The sequence below is a fragment of the Yarrowia lipolytica genome, chromosome 1B (genome assembly GCF_001761485.1).
Source record: "Yarrowia lipolytica chromosome 1B, complete sequence".
In the NCBI taxonomy this organism is placed as follows: Eukaryota; Fungi; Ascomycota; class Dipodascomycetes; order Dipodascales; genus Yarrowia; species Yarrowia lipolytica.
Window position 1 is genome coordinate 1194667 of NC_090771.1, and position 21554 is coordinate 1216220.

Sequence of the window (21554 nt, forward strand, 5' to 3'; positions counted from 1 at the left end):
AGAATCAAAGGTTTTCTTTTGATTCTGCCTCGCTTCATCTCCATATTTTCATCTCCATATCTTTATTTCCATCTCTTCATCTAGTGCCTCCAGTTATGTTCCATGAATAGAGCATGTATACGACGTTATAAAAAGCACCGAAAAAGCCACAAAAGTGTCAGAATCAAATGGGGAGTTGAAATATTCCACATTTGGAGGTATTATATTATAATCGACAAGTCTACGAGGTCTCAATGGCACTATACAACGTTTCAGTCCCACTACTTGTACAGTAGGTAGTGCATTGGGTCTTGTAATTATCATAAACGAAGCCCTTCAAGTAAAAGGTGAGAAACGACAGTCCCACTTTTAGACGGGGATTGTTTCACCATTCGAAAGAAACGAAAATTCTGTCCAGTTTGATCCCACCACAACTTGTCTAAGTGGAGTTTGGTTTTGATTCACTCTGTCATGGTATTTGCTCAAGTGTCGTCATGGAGAGTAGTCCATATCTCCAGATGTTTGTACTACAAGTGGTGGATATTTATGTGGTGGATATAAAATATGTCGACGGACTTAGGCAAAGACGGCGGATACGGAACTGCTTTTCCCATTTTTATCGCTGGTCACACAGCAGGGAGATAGTATAAAACTCGGACGATGTAGACAGAGCACACCAAGAGGTCAGTCAAATGGCACCTGTGACCAGTACTTACCGTGCCGAGCCGTCTACAGTCAACCACTCAGTCATTCAGTGGTGTTTATTCAGAGGGTTATATACGTTATGGTTGGGAAGAAGTCGTTCGGTGGCAGTCACTCGGGGAAACAGCGTTCGGTCGAAGTCATTCGGGAAGAGCGTTAGGTAGACTACTGCATTCACTTGGGAATGGTCTTGAGCAGCCCTCCGGTAAGAGTAGCTCCGTAAAAGGTCATGGCTCCGAAAGCGATCAGGTTGACCAGCACCGAGGCTCCATGGACCTTGGCAAACTCCTTGTTGATGGCCTTGAGCTCGGCCGACGCCTTGGGGTCCTTGTGGTGGGACAACCCCTCCTTGTCGAGCTGGGCCTTTCGCTGGGCCATGACCCGTCGGTTAGCGGGGCCCAGAATCAGCGTGTTGAGCAGACCGCCCACCAGACAGATGCCCAGCGGCCAGTAGAAGGCGGGGCCAGCCACAAATGGTGGCGTCAATAGCAGAATGCCTGAGGCCAGCGCCTGGAACGCAAAGTAGCCCGGGAACAACTTGGCCTGGAGATTGGAAAAGTGCTCATGGGGCAGAGCTCGGTAGGCCATTATGCCATTGTAGAAGGACTGGTAGGCCGTGGCTCCGAAGAGCAGCGAGTAGGTCCAGAGATGGTAAGGTGCGACTGTGGCGAGAATTGATGCGACCATGACGGCGGAATAATGCGTGTGAGTGTGGGTGAGTACAGAGACAAGAAGTGAGAATATGGTACCACGATTATGTTGACTCAAACTCTGTTGCGGAGGCGGGGGCTTGAAAGAAATGGTGGAGGAAAAAAGGGAAATAAAATTGATATAAAGGCGAAAATTGTGTTAGTGACTCAATTGAGACGAGAGAAAAAAACGATTTTTTTTCTAGTCTTCATAAAAGATACTGGCGGAACAACAGTGGTTCTGGGTCCAGTGGCAAAAAATAAGTTGTACGAATACTGGTACCCGACGTGCATGTGAACAAAGAGAATCGAATTATCTGATTGTGCTTAGTCATATTTGCACAGGTGGAGCTGAGATAGTGGACCGAAGGGTTGAGGGTATTTTTGGAGTTTCATGTTCAAGTACGAGTGCAGTACAGTACAGCATATTTGAGCTGGGCGGGGATAATAAAGTGATAAAGATATAGTACTTGCAGAGAGAGACTCAACCAACTACAAAAAGTGTAGAGTAGCTCCGAGAATAAGTGAGATTGGCCACGAGTATTGATTTCGTATCAAAACGAAGTTATTAATACCCTTTCTCTAACCGTACAGGAACCCACGTTCGGATTCTCAGATTACTTAGTCCCTTAACAAACTTCAAACTAATGTGGTTTGGTGGAGCTCATAAATGCGAGTGGAGCAACAACAAAACGTCATTTCTTCTTCAACACTCCGAGTCGAATTACAGTAACATCAGCTATATTTTACGTACAAGAATTATATGAACTCAACTCTCTTAAAAGTCGAACTAACAAACAGACCCAACATCTTACAGTAATAGTAGAGGTTGACATGAGTTCATCCTTGGATCAGAATTTACGAACATGTTATTTAGTTTTTTAAAGGAGAACAGACCATTGGATTCAGAATTCTCGGCATATCGTTGATCGACAAGTCTGCTTCTCAAAGTTGATTTTCAATATTCCTACTGACTACCCTACGGGCGATGAGAGTGATTGTGTGAATGGTCTTTTTTTTTTTTTTTTTTTTTTTTTTTTCTCTTCTCCGAGCAACGGGTCAGTTTTTATACCTTCCGTATTTAGTTCATTAATTCAATTTCTGACTGCAATCACGGGAAGTTGGATCGGACCAAATTAGGCCAAACCAGAGCAACTGAATCGTTTTAGGCGATTGGGTTGAATTGAAATCAGTCGAAGCACTCTCATGAACCCGATATATGTCCTACTATTCCGCCTCAGACACAGGCATCAGCAATCATAAGTGGAAGTTATAGGGTGGGACAGCGGTGGGTGGACGTGGCTGTTAGAACAGTCAAGTACATTGAAATGAAGACATGTGGCTCAATTGGTGTGAACAGAGACGACATTTGGCCCATTGAAATTGGTTTTAGGACCGTAGTCCATACTCACTCGCATCTCCGGCCACATTTCGTATCGTCTCTTCTGCCTTGATCATGCATCTTTGAGACATTGAGGTGAGATCGGATGAGCAATGCGGGATTGTAAGAGGATGGATTTGGAAGGGGAGGGATTTCCAAGGGGAAGGAAAAGGGGGTTTGACAAGATTGAGCTCCAAAGGGAGGGAAATTTGGAAGAAAAACCAATAAAACCGTGTCACCTGATTCGGTCAGTCTGAATCGTGCGCTCCAGGTCTAAATTTTCATACAAGCCACATTTTTGGGTAGTTATTTGTCACAGTGATGACATTAGCAACTGGTGTCGCAGAGATTTTAGCGATCACCGGTGGTCACCTTGACGTTTCTATTTCAGGCCACATCTGTGTTCTTAGCAATGGCTGTGTTTGGATGATATTTTATCGTATTTTTTTTTTCTTTCTTTTTTTTCTCTTTCTTTTTCTTCTTTCTCAATAGTAATAACTGTTGGCTCTGCAATTATTAATTACTAATTGCTCGTGCATACCGTCTACCGCACTAAGCACCACCAGCTTCTACCCACTCGAATTAGACAGCAATTGTTTCCTTCGGATTCGCCACAAATCCACATCGTCCGCAAACTCGAAATACGCCTTGACATGACCCAAGCACGATAGCGACAGAGTTCCTTTGCTGTCGAGCTTAGCCGCCGGACCTCTGCTGCCGAACTTGAGCCTCTTGTCGACAGTCTTCGGAGCAAGTGTAATTGGGTTTGCACGTTTCTGGGAGTGGCGGGGACAGGAGAACGAGCCCAGCTTGCGCAATTGACGAGACATGGAAACGGCGAAAGTTGCAATCAACAAGAAATAACGAGACCATAACGTAAGTGCCTTTATGTTGCCCAATATCTCCACCCAAACACGCCCCAGAGCCTGCCCTTCTCCTGCCCTCTTCTATCCCCCACACTCAAACTCAATTGGCTGGGAGTTTATAAGAAGCAAGCCACTGCTCCCCGTTCGCCAGACTCAGACTCACATTTGTACCGACATTTGTATTCACCTCTCACACACAATGCTCGCCCGAAACACTCTTCGACAGACCATTCGAAAGGCCCAGCCCATGGCCGGCCGAACCCTGACCACCGCCGTTCTGCCCAAGCTGGACTACGACTTTGGCGCCCTGGAGCCCTTTGTGGCCGGCCAGATCAACGAGATCCACTACACCAAGCACCACCAGACCTACGTCAACTCGTTCAACGCCGCCTCCGAGCAGCTGGCCTCCGCCGAGAAGGACGGAGACCTCAAGAAGATTGTCGAGCTGCAGAACCTGATCAACTTCCACGGCGGAGGACACATCAACCACTCTCTGTGGTGGAAGAACCTGGCTCCCAAGGGCCAGGGTGGAGGCGAGCTGCCTTCTCCCGACTCGCCTCTCGGCAAGGCCATCAAGGAGCAGTGGGGAGACGCCAACAAGCTGATCGAAACCACCAACGCTGCTCTCGCCGGTGTCCAGGGCTCCGGATGGGCCTGGATCGTCAAGAACAAGCTCACCGGTGACATCGAGGTCATCACCAAGCAGAACCAGGACCCCGTGGCCGGCAACCACATCCCTCTCGTCGGTATCGACGCCTGGGAGCACGCCTACTACCTCCAGTACAAGAACGTCAAGGCTGACTACTTCAAGGCCATCTGGAACGTCATCAACTGGCAGGAGGCTGAGAAGCGATTCCTCGGTGAGGCCAAGTTTGTCAACGGCCAGTAAATTCAATGATATTTACAGACGACCCTCTAAGATGGTCGTCGCTTGAACAGATATACGAGTGATTGAGCTCCGTAGGTCTTCTTTCGTGTCCGAAACGAGTAACAAGGCTTGTAATTGTAGATTGTAGCACTGTAACTACTTAACTGACTCAATTGAGTAAGTACGACATTTCTTTTTGTCATAGAGTCATTTATAATGTCTCATTTGGCTCGGCAAGATTTCGGAACGACACAGTAGATGATGTTGCTTAGTAATAGAAACTGGCTGTGGTTGAGTTGAGTGAGTGCGGCGTAGACTTGGTTCACGTGTTACGGACTGGGAGAAGTATTACGGAGAGGTCTACTGAAGTTCTGGCGCTGTTACACATGATGTTATAGATACTAACGCCAACCCAAGTAAAGTTAAGTAATATTTACTGTAGTAGTAACTCATAAGAATGACACCAACAGGGGATTTGTGTATATTATTATAGAAAAAGTGTATGGTGAGATATATTATTTAACACAGAATTGTATTCTCCTGATATAAATCGGTATGTTTTTGGTATTTATGTACTGTTTGATTTCGTGTTTCTAGATGAAACTTCTTTCAACAAAATTTCAACTAATGGTGAGATATTGGAGGTTGGCGTCGTGACAACCAATAACATGAGGAGATATTATATTCTTTCAAGTACTTGGATGAGTAGATGAAGGGCTATAATTAACCAGTGTGACTAAATAAATCCACGTCTTAATGTCCCTTTGGTTCTTAGTTTGACTGCTTAGCTCTTCTACTCTTCAGCTATCCTCGTGATGCTGCAATCTGGCACAATACATACATTATAGAATAGTAGAATAGTAGATTAGATATACTGTCAAGGAATTAAAGAAAACATTCCTTCAGCTGTTGATCTAGGTCCATGTTCAAGGAAACAACCGTTAAAGAAAAGGGTGGGTGAGATGTACAGCATTTCACCCACAATATATACAATGAGTGCTACAACGCACAACGTCAACAATGAGTCAGACAGAGGTTGAAAGTTAACAGATGATTCAGAGTCTGGAATAATTACTGATATCTGATAATTTGGGTGACTCAGGGATCTCGGTATGGTTCTGAGTACTTTGATTCTGGGTGCGTTATGCCCACTACTCCGTTCTCAAGGCCTGGATTGTCCCCGTACAAATGCTCAGAGTGACCAAATCAAGACGGACACTTGAAAAAAGCCTTCCATTAGACATATACTAACCCGTGATATTTGCCATTAGTCTGCCCGAGTCCCCTCAATCGAAATGTGCTAATAGGGACTAGTTTCGCGGACTAGTTTCGGCAGCTAGTCGGAGATGGGACGTCATTTGGAGATGGGAATGATTTGGAGTATTTCGTATGATTTGGGAGTGGGTTGATGACGATTTACGAGCTTTATTCAATCCCGTTGGCTCAGAATGAGAATCTGATAGACTCTTTGACTCGCTGATCATGGTTCAGTATTAGTCATAGGGTTGTTAGTTTTTAGTTGGAAGATTAGTTTAGATCTTGACACACTATGAACACTTTGACGGCACTTTGATGGCGCTATAGCGGGCCGATCATGTCACCAGGGCGTTACTTGGAGCTGGAATTCAGTCTGAGTGGTGTTTGAGACCCATAGTAGTGACATTTTTTACCTCCAAATCATCTCCATCAACATTTTTTCCAGATCAATATGTCGTACAAGGTGGGGTTTGCGTGCATCCTACAATATGAGCCCTTTGTCTTGCGATAACGGACCTGTTTTCGTCATGGACAAATGACACATAAGGAGTCACATGGCTACTTATCTCCACCCCCTCTTTATTCCATACTTGGAGTGGAGTCATTGCCGACTGACTCATACTGTTCAGCCGATCTCCACTCTCGCACCGCACTAAGTTCAGGTGCATAAAGTTGATGATATCTGAAAAAGTGCACGTTACACCACAACCACAAGTACGATACAGTGCAAGCATGTCTGACCCCGTTGAAAACGTTGCTGAACAGCTCCAGGACACTTCCATCGCCCCCTCCGCCGCCTCCAAGGCCGTGGAGCAGAACATCACTCCCTGGGACGTGGAAGGAGCCGTGGACGAGTCGGGCAAACAGCAGGCCATCGACTACGACAAGTTGATCCAGCAGTTTGGCACGCGCAAGATCACCGAAGAGACTCTGGCTCGGTTCAAGGAGGTGACGGGCCACGAACCCCATATTTTTCTCAAGCGAGGCGTGTTTTTCTCCGAGCGAGATCTCACCAAGATTCTGGACCGATACGAGCAGGGCAAGCCCTTCTTTCTGTACACGGGCCGAGGCCCCTCGTCGGACAGTATGCATTTGGGCCACATGACCCCGTTCGTCTTCACCAAGTGGCTGCAGGACGTGTTTGATGTGCCCCTGGTGATTGAGCTGACGGACGACGAAAAGTTTCTGTTCAAGCCCAAACTCAAGATTGAGGACGTCAAGAAGTTTGCCGTTGAGAACGCCAAGGACATTATCGCCTGCGGGTTCGACATGAACAAGACCTTCATCTTCTCGGATCTGCAGTACATGGGAGGTCCCTTCTACGAGAATGTCGTGCGGGTGTCTCGTCAGATCACCACATCCACCGCCAAGGCCGTGTTCGGCTTCCAGGACTCGGATTGCATCGGAAAGGTGCATTTCGCCTCCATCCAGATTGCCACGGCTTTCTCCAACTCCTTCCCCACGATTTTTGGTGACAAAAAGGACATCCCCTGTCTGATCCCCTGTGCCATCGACCAGGATCCTTACTTCCGAGTATGTCGAGATGTGGCGTCCAAGCTCAAGTACCCCAAGCCATCGCTGATCCACGCCAAGTTCTTCCCAGCTCTGCAGGGATCCACCACCAAGATGTCGGCCTCCGACGACACATCGGCCATCTTCATGACCGACACGGCCAACCAGATCAAGAAGAAGATCAACAAGTACGCATTTTCCGGCGGTCGAACCACCCTGGCCGAGCAGCAGGAGTTTGGAGGCGACCCCGACGTGGATGTTGCCTACCAGTACCTCACCTTCTTCCTGGAGGACGACTCCGAGCTCGAGAAGCTGTATGCCGACTACAAGAGCGGAGCTCTGATGACTGGCGATCTTAAGAAGCGGTGCATTGAAGTGCTGCAGGGCTTTGTGGCCGAGTTCCAGGCCAACCGGGCCAAGGCTACCGACGAGGTTGTCAAGGAGTTCATGAACCCCAACCGGGAGTTCAAGTGGGGCGAGGTGGAGCGACGGGTGCCTGTGAAGGAGGTTGTTAAGGAGAAGAAGGAGACCAAATAATGCGAGTGTTGATCAAGCGCACGATGAGTAGATGTTGCTGCACCTACGATTTGCTTGCGTTTTTTGGCATTTTGATAGTATAATAATATGGATTGAATAATGTGTAGAAAGGGCGATATTGTGTGGATTCGTGCAAGTTTGAGTCAGTGTAAGACTGTGTAGAAGAGTACTCGTACTCGCACCCGTACTCAATGGGGTCGTCTGGAGAGTTGACGACTTTTTATTCTACGCGAAAGTGTGAGAGAAAAAAACCAATACTGTCAGTGGAACCCGTTTGAAAACATATTTATGGATAAAAGAGACTGGCTGGAATCAGCGCAACCAGGACTTTCACACGATACCCACAACGATGGATTTGATCCTTTGAGACTCGGAAAAGGTGATGCGAAAAGGTGTAAAACAAAGAAGGGACCATTCACCGAACGAAAAGGAGATGGCCACCGATGAGTCCACTTCGACACAGCCGAAAACAACATCTACACGGAGATTGGTTCTGTCAGTGAGATGTTCGGTGGTACAGTCAGACCCAAGTTATACCACTTATCGACTCTTCAAGCCTCCCAAGAACGACACTTGAGGGAATCAGTTATTTTGAAAGGGGGCAGCTGAGACAATAGAAGTGTATCTGTTCACCGACTCAAGAGTAGTTCGCCGACTCGTTCACCAACTTAACAACAGTCCAGATCAGTCGTCTGACACCATGATCTCCCCAACCACTTACCATGTCTAGAATATACAACCTGTATACTAGTCAAGTTACGGCTCAGACAATCAACCAAGGTATCCACTCTAGATAGTCACCTCTGAGACTGTCTTCATATCCCCCTCTCTCTGTATGAAGAGGTACCTGCACTGATAGACTGCCTTCGTACACTGCTCCACGTTAGATCAGGGAGAAAGGCAACCTCATGCTCGCACTATTGTCAGATCAAGATCATGATAAGTACTGGTTACTCACCGAGACCGGCGCTGTTACACTTCAGCTCCATCATAGAGTAACACACAGCCACCTCACACCAACTGCCTAACAGTCGATCCAAATCATTAATCATGCATTTTTTAAATGTACATTCTCCCGTTCAGGGCCTCCCCGTCTCCAAACCGTCATACTAGGAGACTGTAACACGCTCAGACAAACTCAGACAAGAGGTGATCGTCGTCTTGGTATTTCTCACATCTAAACACTCGGAATCCTCGAGTTTACTGCTGCTCGATGTACTTCACCAGAGCATCAATAGTGATTGCCTTAATTCCATGAGTCTTTGCAAACTCCAAACAATCATCGGTTCGAGCCATGAGCCCGTCCTCGTCCCGGACAATCTCACAAATCACTCCGGCGGCAGGCTGGCCGGTCAACTTGCACAGATCAACCGCAGCCTCGGTGTGTCCTCGTCGGGCAAGAACTCCTCCGTCCACGGCTCTCAGAGGAACCACATGACCAGGTCGCATGAATGAGGCGGCAGTTGTGTTCTTGTCGGCAAGACATCGAGCGGTCAGAGCCCGGTCATGGGCACTGATTCCGGTCGTGGTGCCCTCAATAGCGTCACAGGTGACCGTGTAGGCAGTTCCATGTCGATCTGTCCGGTTCTCCACCATGTAGGGGAGCTCGTACTTGTTTGCGAGCTCGTTGGACAGAGGCACGCACACAAAGCCGGACGAGTGGCGGATCAGAAACGCCATCTTCTCAGTCGTGGTCTGGGCAGCGGCAATAATCAGATCACCTTCGTTTTCTCGGGACTCATCGTCCATCACAACGAGGAATTCGCCGTTTTCTGTGTCAGCGCCAGCTCACATGAGCAACAAATCTTCTCGTCCTCGCTCAATACTCACTAAACGCCTCGAGGGCTTCGGGAATGGCGGAAAACTGGCTCATTGTGGTGTGTGTGTGTGTGTGTGTGGAGGTGGTGTCGAGCTGTCGAGCTGCAGCAGGAGATCGTGATTCAGATATTCTGGGAGTGAATGAATGTATGCACTTTTCAGAATTAGGTTTGTGGTGGAAACGGCGATATCTGCTGTTTGTGAGCGTTTGAACCGGTAGCTGGCTTCTGTGTCAGGAGTACAAGTCGATGTTTGTACGTTTCAACTTTTTGGACGGTCGGATTTGCCCGGAAGCTCATCCTCTTATATACCTCAGATCAGGTTCCCATGTGCCATTTCACCACCCAAACCTTGTTTATAATCCCCGTACTTGGAGCGGAGGGGTGGAGGAGGGCCCCAAAGCAGAACTGCGAAAGAGGATAGGACGGTGAATGTTACTCGAACGCAATCGCCAGAGAAATATGGGTATTCTCCAGGTTTTTTTGTCCGAAAATCCCTATTTTCCATCCTGTTAGACTCTTGTCACGGCGGATAAATTGACACCCCGAAAGACGTTGTGAAAGAGAGTTTTTAGTCGCCGCTTATGAGTGAGTCAAGTTGGAGGATCAGGGAAATTGAATGTGGCTCTGTCTCAAGCCATAGTCACGATAGACGAGGTGAACTATTTACCAAAATGCCAACCCCCCATTGAGGCCCATTCTATCATCAATTCGTCGGGTGTTGTGGCCATTTTCTCGGAATTTTGGCCAAATTTCCCCCTTGTAATTCCAGCATATTCCACTCCACTCCGCATAATCACGGATCGCTCGCTCTGGACTGGCACTCATGGTAAGCAGTGACTAACGGTTACCGAAAGTTAGTCGCCCTCGTGACTAAGAAGACCCCAGAGGAGTAGAAAAAGATGACTGAAAGGAAACGAGCGAAGTGAGAGAGGACGATCACGTGAGATGAGACCAATGGTCACGTGACCAAGAGCAGCGCTGTTGTTCGTCTGCTGCCTCGGCCCCTTTCCTTCTGAAACGGGTACACTCTACAACCACTGTGTGAGTACAACTACATACTGTAATTAGCTACAAAAAAATATGCCCCTTACACATGACGGCTCTCAGAACTGCGGTTGAGGAAGTCACGTGACCCAACCCCGGACTAATCACATGATCACATTGGGGTGAATCATCAGACCACACTTGCATGGCTGCTTTGGTGCCCCCTTGTCTATGTACATCCGTTCCATGTTCGGATCATGTAGGTCGGTAATCGAACCATGTTATCCCGAGTGTGGAGCGGAAGATGGGAAAAAGACGGGAGCAGTGGTTCGAAGGTAACCCACCTTTTTCTGGCCGTGCCAAATTATATCCGTCTCTATAGTTTGGTCATAACCTGAATTAAGTTGCCACTGATTATGCACCCCCAACTTCAACAAACAGGTTCGATACATCGCAGACTTGATCACACAACTTTTCGAGCATGAACAGACTATTTGGAGGCGGCAGCAAGGCACCCAAGCCCACTCTCAACGACGCCGTGGACTCGATCGACGGCCGGATGGCGTCGCTGGACGTGTCTCTGTCCAAGCTCAACTCGGAGCTGTCGGCCTACCAACAGAAAATGTCCAAAATGCGAGACGGCCCCGGAAAGAACGCCATGAAGCAAAAGGCGCTCAAGGTGCTCAAACAGCGCAAGCAGATCGAGGCGCAGAAGGACCAGTTGCAGTCACAAAGCTGGAACATGCAGCAGGCGCAGATGACGACCGAGAACCTCAAGAACGTCATGGTTACCGTGGATGTCATGAAACAGACCAACAAGGATCTAAAGAAGCAGTACGGCAAGATCAACATTGACAAGATTGAAGATCTGCAGGATGAAATGGCGGACTTGTTGGACATTTCTTCCGAGATCCAGGAGACCATGTCCAGGAATTATAATGTTCCGGATGACGTGTCTGAGAGTGAGCTGGACGCGGAGCTGGAGGCTCTGGGCGAGGAGCTCGAGTTTGAGGCCAACGAGGGCGAGTCTGTGCCTAGTTATTTAGAGGAACAGGTACCTCAGTTTGTGGATGAGCCTGTGGAGGAGAGTCATAAGGTAGCGGCTAGCTGAACGAACAAACAGTCCAAACTTTGGACAAACGAGCAGAGCGAGTTTTCACAACGTGAGTGAGGGGGTGGACAATGGGGAATGAACTAGTGTGAAGTATCGGTGAATCAGTTTGTGAGGAAAGATTTCAAGTGATTGGACCAGAGTTGAGGAGGGTAGTGGGATACGGAAGCCAAATCATGAACACCAATTCTGATCATCATCATTTCAGTGTCTGTTCTCAGTCTCTTGGACTTTCTCAGTGTCAGTGTCAGTCTCCTCTCAGACTCTTCTCAGTCCCGATCTCTCTACAAATGCTGACAAGAGGTATATAGCATAATATTATGATACGGATTAATGGGAACGGTGCGATGAGTTGGTCTGAGAAGTCAGATGGGTGAGGGCTGAGTTGGTGCAATGTGTTTAACAATGAGATCAAGCAGAATGAATATGGCTATCCAGACCAGCCCAAAATTCCATGGTTGAACGCTATGAAGTTAACTAGAGATCACGATGTTCGGTCACTAATCAGATCAGAAGACAATGAAAGCTGAACTCATAAGGGGCGACGTGCGACAGACATGGATCACGCGGACTGACACGGGTCAGGTGCGATTGACACATGGATCACGTGCGTCCACAATCGTTGGTGTACTCCGCCGACCCTGCACAGCACAGATGAACAACCAGCATCGAGCGAGCTACTTGTAGATAGGGAATACGGCCGGTGCCCGTGACATAATATGACTATGTTTGGTCAGTTAATCAACTGTAGCCGGTATTATATCGCGTACAAGGGCCACAGCCAGCAATTTCCAGTCTAGTATCATTCTAAGACACGAGGGCTGTGAAACAGTTACTTCTAGGGTAGCAGGCTGGGCGGCATTACTGCCAACACACAAGTTCCAAGACACAGGTGAGGCAGAGCGAGCATTGTGCATCAATGGGCTTTGTTCAGGAGAAACAGTGGCTTGTTGAGACAGCCCTAGGCTTCCTGTATGTACAGGACGGTATGTTCATGAGCTGTTGCGGAGGGAGACTCCATCTACACTCGCTCATGACTAAGCACGTATCGGTAGTGTATGTGCCTGAACTCGCTCACCGACGCCTGGCAGGCGAGGAGCAGGTACATACGGCCCATCTTTCGCGCTTTCGCTGCATCTTTCCTTCTGAGACAGTCCGAGTTTGAGTCTGTCGAGACGAGGGTTGGCGTGTGAGTTTGTCCAGTGAGTTTTTGCCGGAGACTCAATCCGATAGAGTATGTACTGTACTGAAGACGTGTTGAACAGCTAAGGTGATGTTTGTACCGATTGGGCGGGGTTTTCGCCGACCGATTGCCTGGTTGCCTGGTAGTCTGGCTGCTGGTCATTCATTCACTACGTGTAGATCAGCTCCACCATTGTGGCAGCCGCAGATCCGAGCTTTTGGTCGGAAAAAAGAAACGGTGGATGGGAATGTTAGCTATCTGATAATTCAAGTAGATGACAGGGTTTCTTTTTTGCGGGTCTCCGTTTCTTTTTCGTTTCGTTGGAGATAAGCGAGGTGGGGAGCATCAGAGCAAGCGTGTCCGATACGAGACGATACTGTAGACGGACGGGTCCGAATTGTGTCGGCTGAAACTGGGTTTGTCGGCTGAAACTGATCTACGGTGCGTACGAAAAGAGAAGATGCAGCGAGAATTGAGTGAGAGGGGAGAGCGGCTGCTGGTTGGACCTAAAGTAGCTCTGGTTGTAGCTCGTTTTTAGCCCTTTTATAGCTCTCACTAACGCTAGCTGTTTCACCAGTGGCCGTGTACCTTGGACAATCAGCCCACAAAACGTGTACCCTTGCCGTCCACGGACTCTTACTACCCAGTTTGTCCTCCAGACTCAACCTACTATAGTCCGTTGAGCATGTCGTCGAGCAAGTATATAGAGTTGGTCTAGAAAACTCTTGCTAACCATAACCGACGGTTCCAGCCAGCCAGCCATGATGCGACAGTCTTGGTTTGAAGGTATTAATGCGAGCGGAGGCTATCATACGTGTCATTCCACGTCCACGTGTGTCAATGTGCAAGGGTGGTGTGGTAGTTGAGCGCGAGTTGGCAAACACTAGTAGGTGTCGCGGTCAATATCAGACCTGGTGCGATGGCGGTCTTACTCTGTCTCCTGCAGGACCACATGTCACGGTGCATGACGACTTGCCAGGAAGATGAGCTGCGAGTCTTAGACCGAAGTCGGCGATTTGTACTGGCACTCGTAGCAGACTAAGAGCCGATCTTGTTACGAATAGCAGGTGCCTGATTGTGCGATCCAACTACTTGTAGATTGATGTTAAAGTAGTGGAAAGACTCAGACTACAGTATCGTACCGTGCCAGACTGACGGACGATGTGACCGTTGTTCTGACGACATGATGAAACCCTCATTCTTGGTCGCAGCATGCGTCGCAGGTGGACACTTTTGCGCTCACACTCTGAACTCATCTTTGCCTTCTCTAGTCAGTCACTCACTCGCACGGCTCACCTAACCCAGAACAGACTAGCTCGAAAAAGAAAGGACAAGCACACTAGCCCAGGAGTTCCGTGGCGCGTGAATTGGTGGGAAATTGCGTGGGGAGATTGCGGGAGAAGGCGATTATCGGCCACGCCAACCCGCTCCCAATCCTGCACGCCCGTGATAGCCGTCTTTCGGCCTCCTGCAACCCCCAACGCTCCCCCAATAAGCTCTCTGCTCAGCCGCCGCCAGAGCGCTTGACCCAACTTGGAGGGGAGGCTTAGAGTTGCCGCGAGCGTGAAAATTTAGCGAGCCGGAGCCCAAAACGCCAAGGGCCATTTTTTCAGGGCCGAAGGGCGTCTTGGTCTAACGCCTGGTACACGTCCAAACCCGAGACATGGCCCAAGATGCGGCCAATCACACGGTGTGGACACGTGCCAGGCCATCTGCTTGCGTCGCCGAACACCAGTGCTCAGTGTCTCAGTTGCAGGAGCTCCCCCCAGCCTTTCAGATCAGCATGGCTGGAGCGATCTGCGAAACGAAAAACGAAGGTTTTTTTTTTTTTTTTTTTTTTTTTTCGACCGTAAATGCTGGAAAAACCAGGGCTTCCCGCAAAATAGGGGGATCGACTGAATAGTACTACAGTAGTGGGACAGTAGCACACACTCCACGCTCCCGACACCTCCATATTACCGTGGCTCTTACTTATGTCCCGCACTTAGCCCCTATTATTTTAACCCCTGAATCAAAACATGCCGCCGTGCCAGTATAGGAATGGATGGAGATGGACGGGGAGGAGAGGACAAATGACCTTGCCACATACATAGTGTGTACACACGCACGCAAGTGGCATAAACGACAGCAAAAAAAACACATCCGGCCTGCCCGACATGTTGTCGCTACCCATAATATCCTCCTTATTATCGCCCTGGTCCACACTAACCGCCAAATATTGCCTTCTGCATCTCGTCCATTGGACCAGCCCTTAATGGCAAGTCGAAGTTTAGGTTTTGGGCTGGGGGCAGATATAACGACGACGAGTGGAGATATCCAAAAACAGAAAGCGGGGATCAACTCTCCACATGTTCACAAACAAATCGCCGTCTTCAAATCCGCGCCTGGTCCGTTCAAACACCTTCAATCTGACATGATACTCCATCTCAGGAACGTTGGAACCTAAGACCAAACTTTGACTCTAAACTCTAGCCGGCCTGCCAAAACCTACTATGACCATACATGCAACAGTCCAAAGTGTAATAGTGAAAAAAGACCTGACAGGGCCTTGTGGTAGTAGTAAAACAGTTGGGATACAAGACAGTCTCTCTACCTCATACACCACACTATGACGACACAGCGGCTCTGGATGGCGCTACTCACGCTGCTGGCGTGCGTGTGCTCGTTCGTCCAGGCAGACGACAATCTCCATTCCACAGGAGCCTACCCCTGCTCCGATCAAGACAGCCCGCTCAGTGTCTCCAACTTCTCATTCATCTTCGACCGTAACAGCGGCAACGTGACCTACAACGTGTCGGGCCATTCCAACATAGAGGTCTCGCTGGAGGCACACATCACCGTGGTGGCATACGGCCAGCAGGTTCTGGACCAGTCGGTCAACCTGTGCGAGGAGGGAGTGACCGAACTGTGTCCTATCCGACCAGGACCGGTCCAGGCCTCAGCCATGTATGCCGTGCCCGAAAAATACACGCGAGGAATCGCCACCATTGCATACAAAATCCCCGATCTGGAGGGACTCATTACCATCCAGCTGTATAACGCCGACACGGGCGAGAACCTGGGCTGTTTCCGGACTGAAATCTCAAACGGAAACAGTACGCAAACAGATTCAGTCAAATACGTGACCATGGGAATCATTGCCGCAGCTTTGGCAGCCGCAGCAGCATCTTCTGCCCGGAGGGAGGAGGAGGGAGCTGGAGGAGCCGGTTCTGGAGGGCGGAGGAAGCGGGGAGGAGGAACCGGCGCTGCCGCAGGTGCACACGGAGCTGCCCCGGCCGCCGCACAGGGCCCTGCAGGTGGATTCCACGCGCCAGGGTTCGTGGAACTGTTCAATTCCGTCCAGGGAATCGCCACGGCGGGAATGATGTCTGTGAACTACCCGTCCGTGTACTCGTCCTTCTCGCAAAACGTCGGATGGAGCGTGGGCATCATTTCGTGGGACGGACTGCAACACCAGATTGACGAGTTCCGAAATAGTACAGGTGGAAACCTCAAAAAGAGCTCGCTAACTCAGCTCAAACAGGCTACGCTCATCCGACAGAACCAGACCAATGGAGCCATGTATGGAGGCAGTCTGATGAACAACGAGACCATCACCGAACGAATGGTGCAGCTGTTCACCCGAGAGGACACTAACGGCACAGATACAAACGGCACCGCAACTTTTTCCATGGGCATGGGAGGAGGAGGACACACGCCAACATCTAATGGAGAACCTCAAAAAACTGGCGTTTCTCTGGTTCAGGGCTTGAAGGCATACGTCGAGGAGTTGTCCATTCCGTCCACAAACACCTTCATGACAGTTCTCGTCTGGTTCTGCATCATTATGGCTGCCGCTATCACGCTCATTATGACCGTCAAGCTGGCTCTGGAAGTCTACTGTCGATGGTACAAGCCATTGGGCAAGGATCTCGAAAACTTCCGACGACGGTACTGGATTCATCTGGGCTCAACCATTGTGCGAGTCGTGCTTGTTTTGTACGGCCTGGGAGTGCTCTATTGTTGCTTCCAGTTCAAACAGAACGATTCTTGGGCTGCTACTGTTCTTGCTGCCATCACTCTAGCACTCATGACCCTCACTTTGCTTGCGTTAACAGCGCGTATCTTCTTCCTGGCACTTTACGCGTCACGTGAAAAGGGTGGACTTGAGTACTTGTTCTCACACAAGCCCTGGATCAGAAAATACGGTCTCTTTTACGACCAGTTTCAAGTCAAGTACTGGTGGTGTTTTGTGGTATTTATTGCCGCCAGTTTTGGCAGAAACGCCTTCCTGGCTCTTGGATACGGCCACGGCATGGTGCAGGTGGTCGGCCAGCTGGTGATTGACTGTATCGTCTTTATCTTTGTGTGCTGGGTGAAACCGTTCAATACCAAGATGGGCAACTGGATCAACATTGCCATTGCCGTGATTCGAATCATCTCCATGGTTCTCATTCTGACGTTTACCGTGGAGTTGAATCTGACAAAAATATCTACCACCGGCACAGGACTCGCGCTGATTATTGTTCAGGCAATTCTTTTCTGTTCCCTCACGATTCTCATCTTTGCCAACTTTATCTACGGCTTTGTCATCACCAGAAAGCTGAAGAAGAAGAAAAAGCTGGAGATGGCTGCGGCTCTGGAGCGAGAGCGAGGCGCCAACGAGATTGATCTGGGTCTGGACCATTCCCTGCACGGTTCTGGAACAGACAGTCTTTCTGGCACGCGACAGGTGGACGAGAAGCATCCCTACGACGCCTACGATACGAGTGTGTCCAACGAGGACGAGCGGCTGTACCATCGGGATATTGAGTCGTCGTACGAAGACGGCACCAATTTTGAGATTGTACAGCCTGGTAGCCGAGACTCGCAGCAGCGAGAGAGCTACAACAGTAACGGCAACGTTGAGAGACACTCTACTACGCTGTCCCGTCTGTCCAGACTGTCACAGCTTTCTTCTGCTCATGGGGAGACTGAGTTCTACAAGGACAGAAGCACTACTCCTTCCAATGCCCTGGATCACCACCAACAGATGACTGGAGTTGCTGGAACTGGAGCTGGAGTGTTTGGAGGAGACGCGATTGCCGACTCGTACAACGTTCATCGAGGTCCTCTGTTTGCTGACCCTCGATACTCAAATTCCCAGACGTCTTTCAGTTCCTCAGGTTCTCAGCACGTGTCTCGATTCACAGAGGCACTTAACGACAGTGACGATAGCGACGAAGGACGGGGACTGGGCCGGTATGTGGCACCTCTGACTACCAAGAACCAGTTTGTCTCGCGGGGTGCTTCCACAGGTGCTCCTCTGACCCCCGACACCCCCGAAAACGCCCAGTTTGGCGGTTATGCTGGCGCCACTCCTCGAGCCCCTTCTTCTGGCTACTCTGGCGTTTCTGATCGACCCAAGTCACGCCTATCGACGCTCTCTGGCTTTTCAGGAGTGTCTAGAGTCGACGGCACTCCCGTGGGCCCTCCTCCTGGACATTCTCGAGGCAAGTCTTCCATGTCGGACAACTTTTTTGATACTCACGACGACTTCCAAGACTACTCTCTGCCGTCCAACAAGCGGTACTCGGATTTGAGGTTCTCAACAACCACCTCCGACTACCGCAACTCTGGTCGGTCGTCCGACGTGCCCTCTGACCTGGGCTCTCAGGCTGGCTCGCACCACTCGCGACTTCTGGACGACCCTGCGGTCTTTGGACGGCCTCTCAGCGGTGAAGACTCGGAGTTGGATCCCGCAGCAGACATTACTATCACTCCCGGATCTGCAGGACGCTTTACCACGGCTCCACCCGCCGTTCCCGTGCCCCATGCTCCTCATCATGGACATCACGATACCTCGCTGGTCGACGACTTTTCGTTCCTTGAAGACAGACAGGACGACGAGGGCTTTTCGTGGGAACAAGACATTAACCGAGGCTCGGTCACTCACGAGCGACAGTTTATGTGACCTTTGTATTTATAGCATTAATTATTTATCATTAGAAAAGACATGAGAGGGTGTGAAGCAGTCTTAGAAGGAAACTGGAATTGCAGAAGGGAAGTGGAATGTAGAAGGAATATGGAACTCTAGAAGGAACTGTGAATTGCAAGGTGGACACTGATTTATGACGTCACAGCACAATCACGCCCGCCTCACATTATGCCTAAGACGATTACTCATAGACGGAGAGTGAGTGTCGTTCTGGTGGATACTGCAGTGGGTAGAATGTATTCAAGTCGGTGGTAGCACACAACAATATGTCATCTCTTCTCATATCATATATTTTTACCTGTTTGATTAGTTTTTTTCTCTTGCTCTACGGTGTCGGATTTACTTGTATGTTACTGAGTAGCTACTTGCTTGTCACTGAGTCTCTCCGTCGTCGTGCGCACCAATGTCGATCAGATTGATGGTCATGCAGTACACTAAAACTTTTGTGACTGCTCATCTCCTTCGGCCCGGTGACAGGACGTTGGTGAAGCGAATTTCCATGTCTTTGATTATTATTCCATTGAGACACTCGGAGTACGGTACAAGCTCGTTATAACTGTGTTGCCGGGGTTACACATTACTCCCAGGACTCAGGAATACACAACAGACCGCCATGAACCATACTGCAGGGTGTAGATAATAGGGGTAGATAAAGCCGCCAACGTCGATAATAATGGGTCAGACGTGACAGTATCCAAGTCTACCGAAGCGTTTTTCTTTGAAGTGTCAATGTGGAATCACCAGACATTCCACAAGTACCGGTTCAACTACGGTACAGTATTGTAGGTACAATATGTAGTTGTAGTTGTCCTCGCCATCCCACTTTCATGTCTCACCATGACGTTTATCCGTCCTCAACAAGAGCCCCCTGTCAGTGTCAGGGTACAGTACAGTAATTGACGGATGGAGCTAATCGTACACTTTGACGTTGACACAATGGTGCAACTACGATACCGGTACGAGCACCGGAAGAGGACTGCACAAGTACTTGTACGAGAATGGTATCGATAGCATCACGCAAGAGGTCGAATGGAGCTGTGAGCAACGAATATCAGATTATGAGCATTATGACATCTGCTGATGACACATGTCCGTAGATGAAAACCTATCGTCTCCTCTATACCAGTATTTAGCAGGTACTGTGCAGTACATATTCGTCCCACCTTGCTCTGTCGTATACCGATTTACCCAATCCATGTGCTGTGCCTACCCGAAGCTAAAAGCCCCACAAGGAATGCAGAGATTTGCTTTTTGAAAGTGGACCGCTTCTGGCGGGGCTACTTCTGGCAAGTGTGATGCGCGCTGGATTTGCAGACCGCGTCAGTTCTGCATTCCAATGCGAACAATGGGAGCGGATTCGTGCGGCTTTTGGCAGCTATTTGGTGCTCGTGGGGCAATGGAGTCATCTAGTCACCTGGATCAGGTTTCCGACCCCCACTTCCCCTCTACTCCCCCACCTCCCCGCTCGCTAAACCCATGTCTCACCCGCAGACTGTTATTATACTCTCACTTAGAGTCTGCGTTAAGTTTACAGGGAGTATGGAGATGTGTGTTGATGGTGAGACTGGCTCCAGCTTAAGAGAGCATGCACAGTTTCTTCCTTCTTCACAGACTTCAACAGACATAACAACGAGACTCGTCCGCTTGTTGGCCTGACCTCTTGTCAATACCGCCTCTCAACATCGTCTCTTACAACCTTGGGTCAGCAGATCTAGTCAGACCACCCAGCTGATCACAACACAGGCAGTTCTACCACCGCAAGCAGCCGGTCAAACGACCTTGTACAAGTCATTCACCAACCCTGTCGCACAACTGCAAACAACCCACAGCTATATCGTATACTGCAGTTCCCAAACCGACGTTCCAGACACCTTGGTTTCCCTATTCTTCCCGCTGTTGAATTGGTCCAACTATTCTTTCACTGCAAAACCGGTTCAACTATCTTGTAAACTGTCGTCGCCCCAATGCTCCCCCCAGTCGACCTCTTCTCTCTTACACCAACCATATCCAGCATATGGAAACTCGAACCCGACTACTCTCGGTTCCAACACCTGCGACTGCCGCTCTTCGTCAAGAAAACGGACCCCATCCAGGTTAAATACGCCCGCGCAGCCGAGTGGTCCTATGCGGTCGACCTGGCCCTCAGTCCGTACCAACCCACATGCGCAGAAGCAGTGGCCGACTTCATCATCAAGGTCATAGGCATGGAGTACTCGTTTTCTGTGCTAAAAAAATGGGCCCAGTTCCGCGAGGAGACGCTCCGAGAACGGGCGGACTATGCGCCTGTCTCAAAACAAGCAGTATTCACGGAATCGGACGGAGAATCGCTCGATCTCAAGGAGTACGGAAACGTTCCCTATAACATTGTGATGGAATTGGTGTTTGGAGACGACTGGCGATCAGCAGCCCAATACCACGTGTTCCGGGTGTCGCCCGACGAGTTTAGTAACGACCAGGAGTGGGCCAATTGTGTCACCAAGCTTGGTCGAATGGTGGATCAGACATTCGACATTGATTCCCTGTTGCTGGGCTGGAAACAGCCATGGACAGACTCTTGGACTTGTCACGTGACCCAAAACACGTGTTTCCTCGCGTGACCATCGTTTTTGCACTCGCTCATACTAACATTCTTTTACATAATATCTGCATTTTTTTATACCTACGAGTGGTGCGAGAGTATATGATGTACTTCAATGAGAGCCGAATTTT

At 49.4% G+C, this 21554-nt stretch overlaps 9 protein-coding genes across 9 annotated transcripts; 6 read left to right on the forward strand and 3 right to left on the reverse strand.

The window, feature by feature from the left end:
- Positions 1-855: 855 nt before the first annotated feature.
- Positions 856-1368, reverse strand: YALI1_B11960g (uncharacterized protein; the record flags this gene model as incomplete). The annotated part of the gene is made up of 1 exon (XM_500660.3): positions 856-1368. The coding sequence occupies one exon, from the start codon at positions 1366-1368 to the stop codon at positions 856-858; it is 513 nt and encodes a 170-aa protein (XP_500660.1).
- A 1770-nt stretch (positions 1369-3138) lies between these two features.
- Positions 3139-3581, reverse strand: YALI1_B11978g (uncharacterized protein; the record flags this gene model as incomplete). Its single annotated transcript, XM_068282054.1, has 2 exons — positions 3139-3149; positions 3329-3581. 2 exons carry the CDS (start codon positions 3579-3581, stop codon positions 3139-3141), a joined length of 264 nt encoding a protein of 87 aa, XP_068138155.1.
- Positions 3582-3639: 58 nt separating this feature from the next.
- YALI1_B11983g (uncharacterized protein) lies at positions 3640-4506 on the forward strand (the record flags this gene model as incomplete). The annotated part of the gene is made up of 1 exon (XM_500661.3): positions 3640-4506. One exon carries the CDS (start codon positions 3640-3642, stop codon positions 4504-4506), a length of 867 nt encoding a protein of 288 aa, XP_500661.3.
- Positions 4507-6417: 1911 nt separating this feature from the next.
- On the forward strand, positions 6418-7791 carry YALI1_B12010g (uncharacterized protein; the record flags this gene model as incomplete). The annotated part of the gene is made up of 1 exon (XM_500662.3): positions 6418-7791. One exon carries the CDS (start codon positions 6418-6420, stop codon positions 7789-7791), a length of 1374 nt encoding a protein of 457 aa, XP_500662.3.
- Positions 7792-8991: 1200 nt separating this feature from the next.
- Positions 8992-9664, reverse strand: YALI1_B12042g (uncharacterized protein; the record flags this gene model as incomplete). The annotated part of the gene is made up of 2 exons (XM_500663.3): positions 8992-9563; positions 9622-9664. 2 exons carry the CDS (start codon positions 9662-9664, stop codon positions 8992-8994), a joined length of 615 nt encoding a protein of 204 aa, XP_500663.1.
- Positions 9665-11076: 1412 nt separating this feature from the next.
- YALI1_B12057g (uncharacterized protein) lies at positions 11077-11706 on the forward strand (the record flags this gene model as incomplete). Its single annotated transcript, XM_500664.3, has 1 exon — positions 11077-11706. One exon carries the CDS (start codon positions 11077-11079, stop codon positions 11704-11706), a length of 630 nt encoding a protein of 209 aa, XP_500664.1.
- Positions 11707-15497: 3791 nt separating this feature from the next.
- YALI1_B12101g (uncharacterized protein) lies at positions 15498-18821 on the forward strand (the record flags this gene model as incomplete). Its single annotated transcript, XM_500665.3, has 1 exon — positions 15498-18821. The coding sequence occupies one exon, from the start codon at positions 15498-15500 to the stop codon at positions 18819-18821; it is 3324 nt and encodes a 1107-aa protein (XP_500665.3).
- A 1609-nt stretch (positions 18822-20430) lies between these two features.
- On the forward strand, positions 20431-20745 carry YALI1_B12150g (uncharacterized protein; the record flags this gene model as incomplete). The annotated part of the gene is made up of 3 exons (XM_068282055.1): positions 20431-20437; positions 20480-20546; positions 20589-20745. 3 exons carry the CDS (start codon positions 20431-20433, stop codon positions 20743-20745), a joined length of 231 nt encoding a protein of 76 aa, XP_068138156.1.
- Positions 20746-20809: 64 nt separating this feature from the next.
- YALI1_B12154g (uncharacterized protein) lies at positions 20810-21442 on the forward strand (the record flags this gene model as incomplete). Its single annotated transcript, XM_500666.3, has 1 exon — positions 20810-21442. One exon carries the CDS (start codon positions 20810-20812, stop codon positions 21440-21442), a length of 633 nt encoding a protein of 210 aa, XP_500666.1.
- Between the last annotated feature and the right edge of the window lie 112 nt (positions 21443-21554).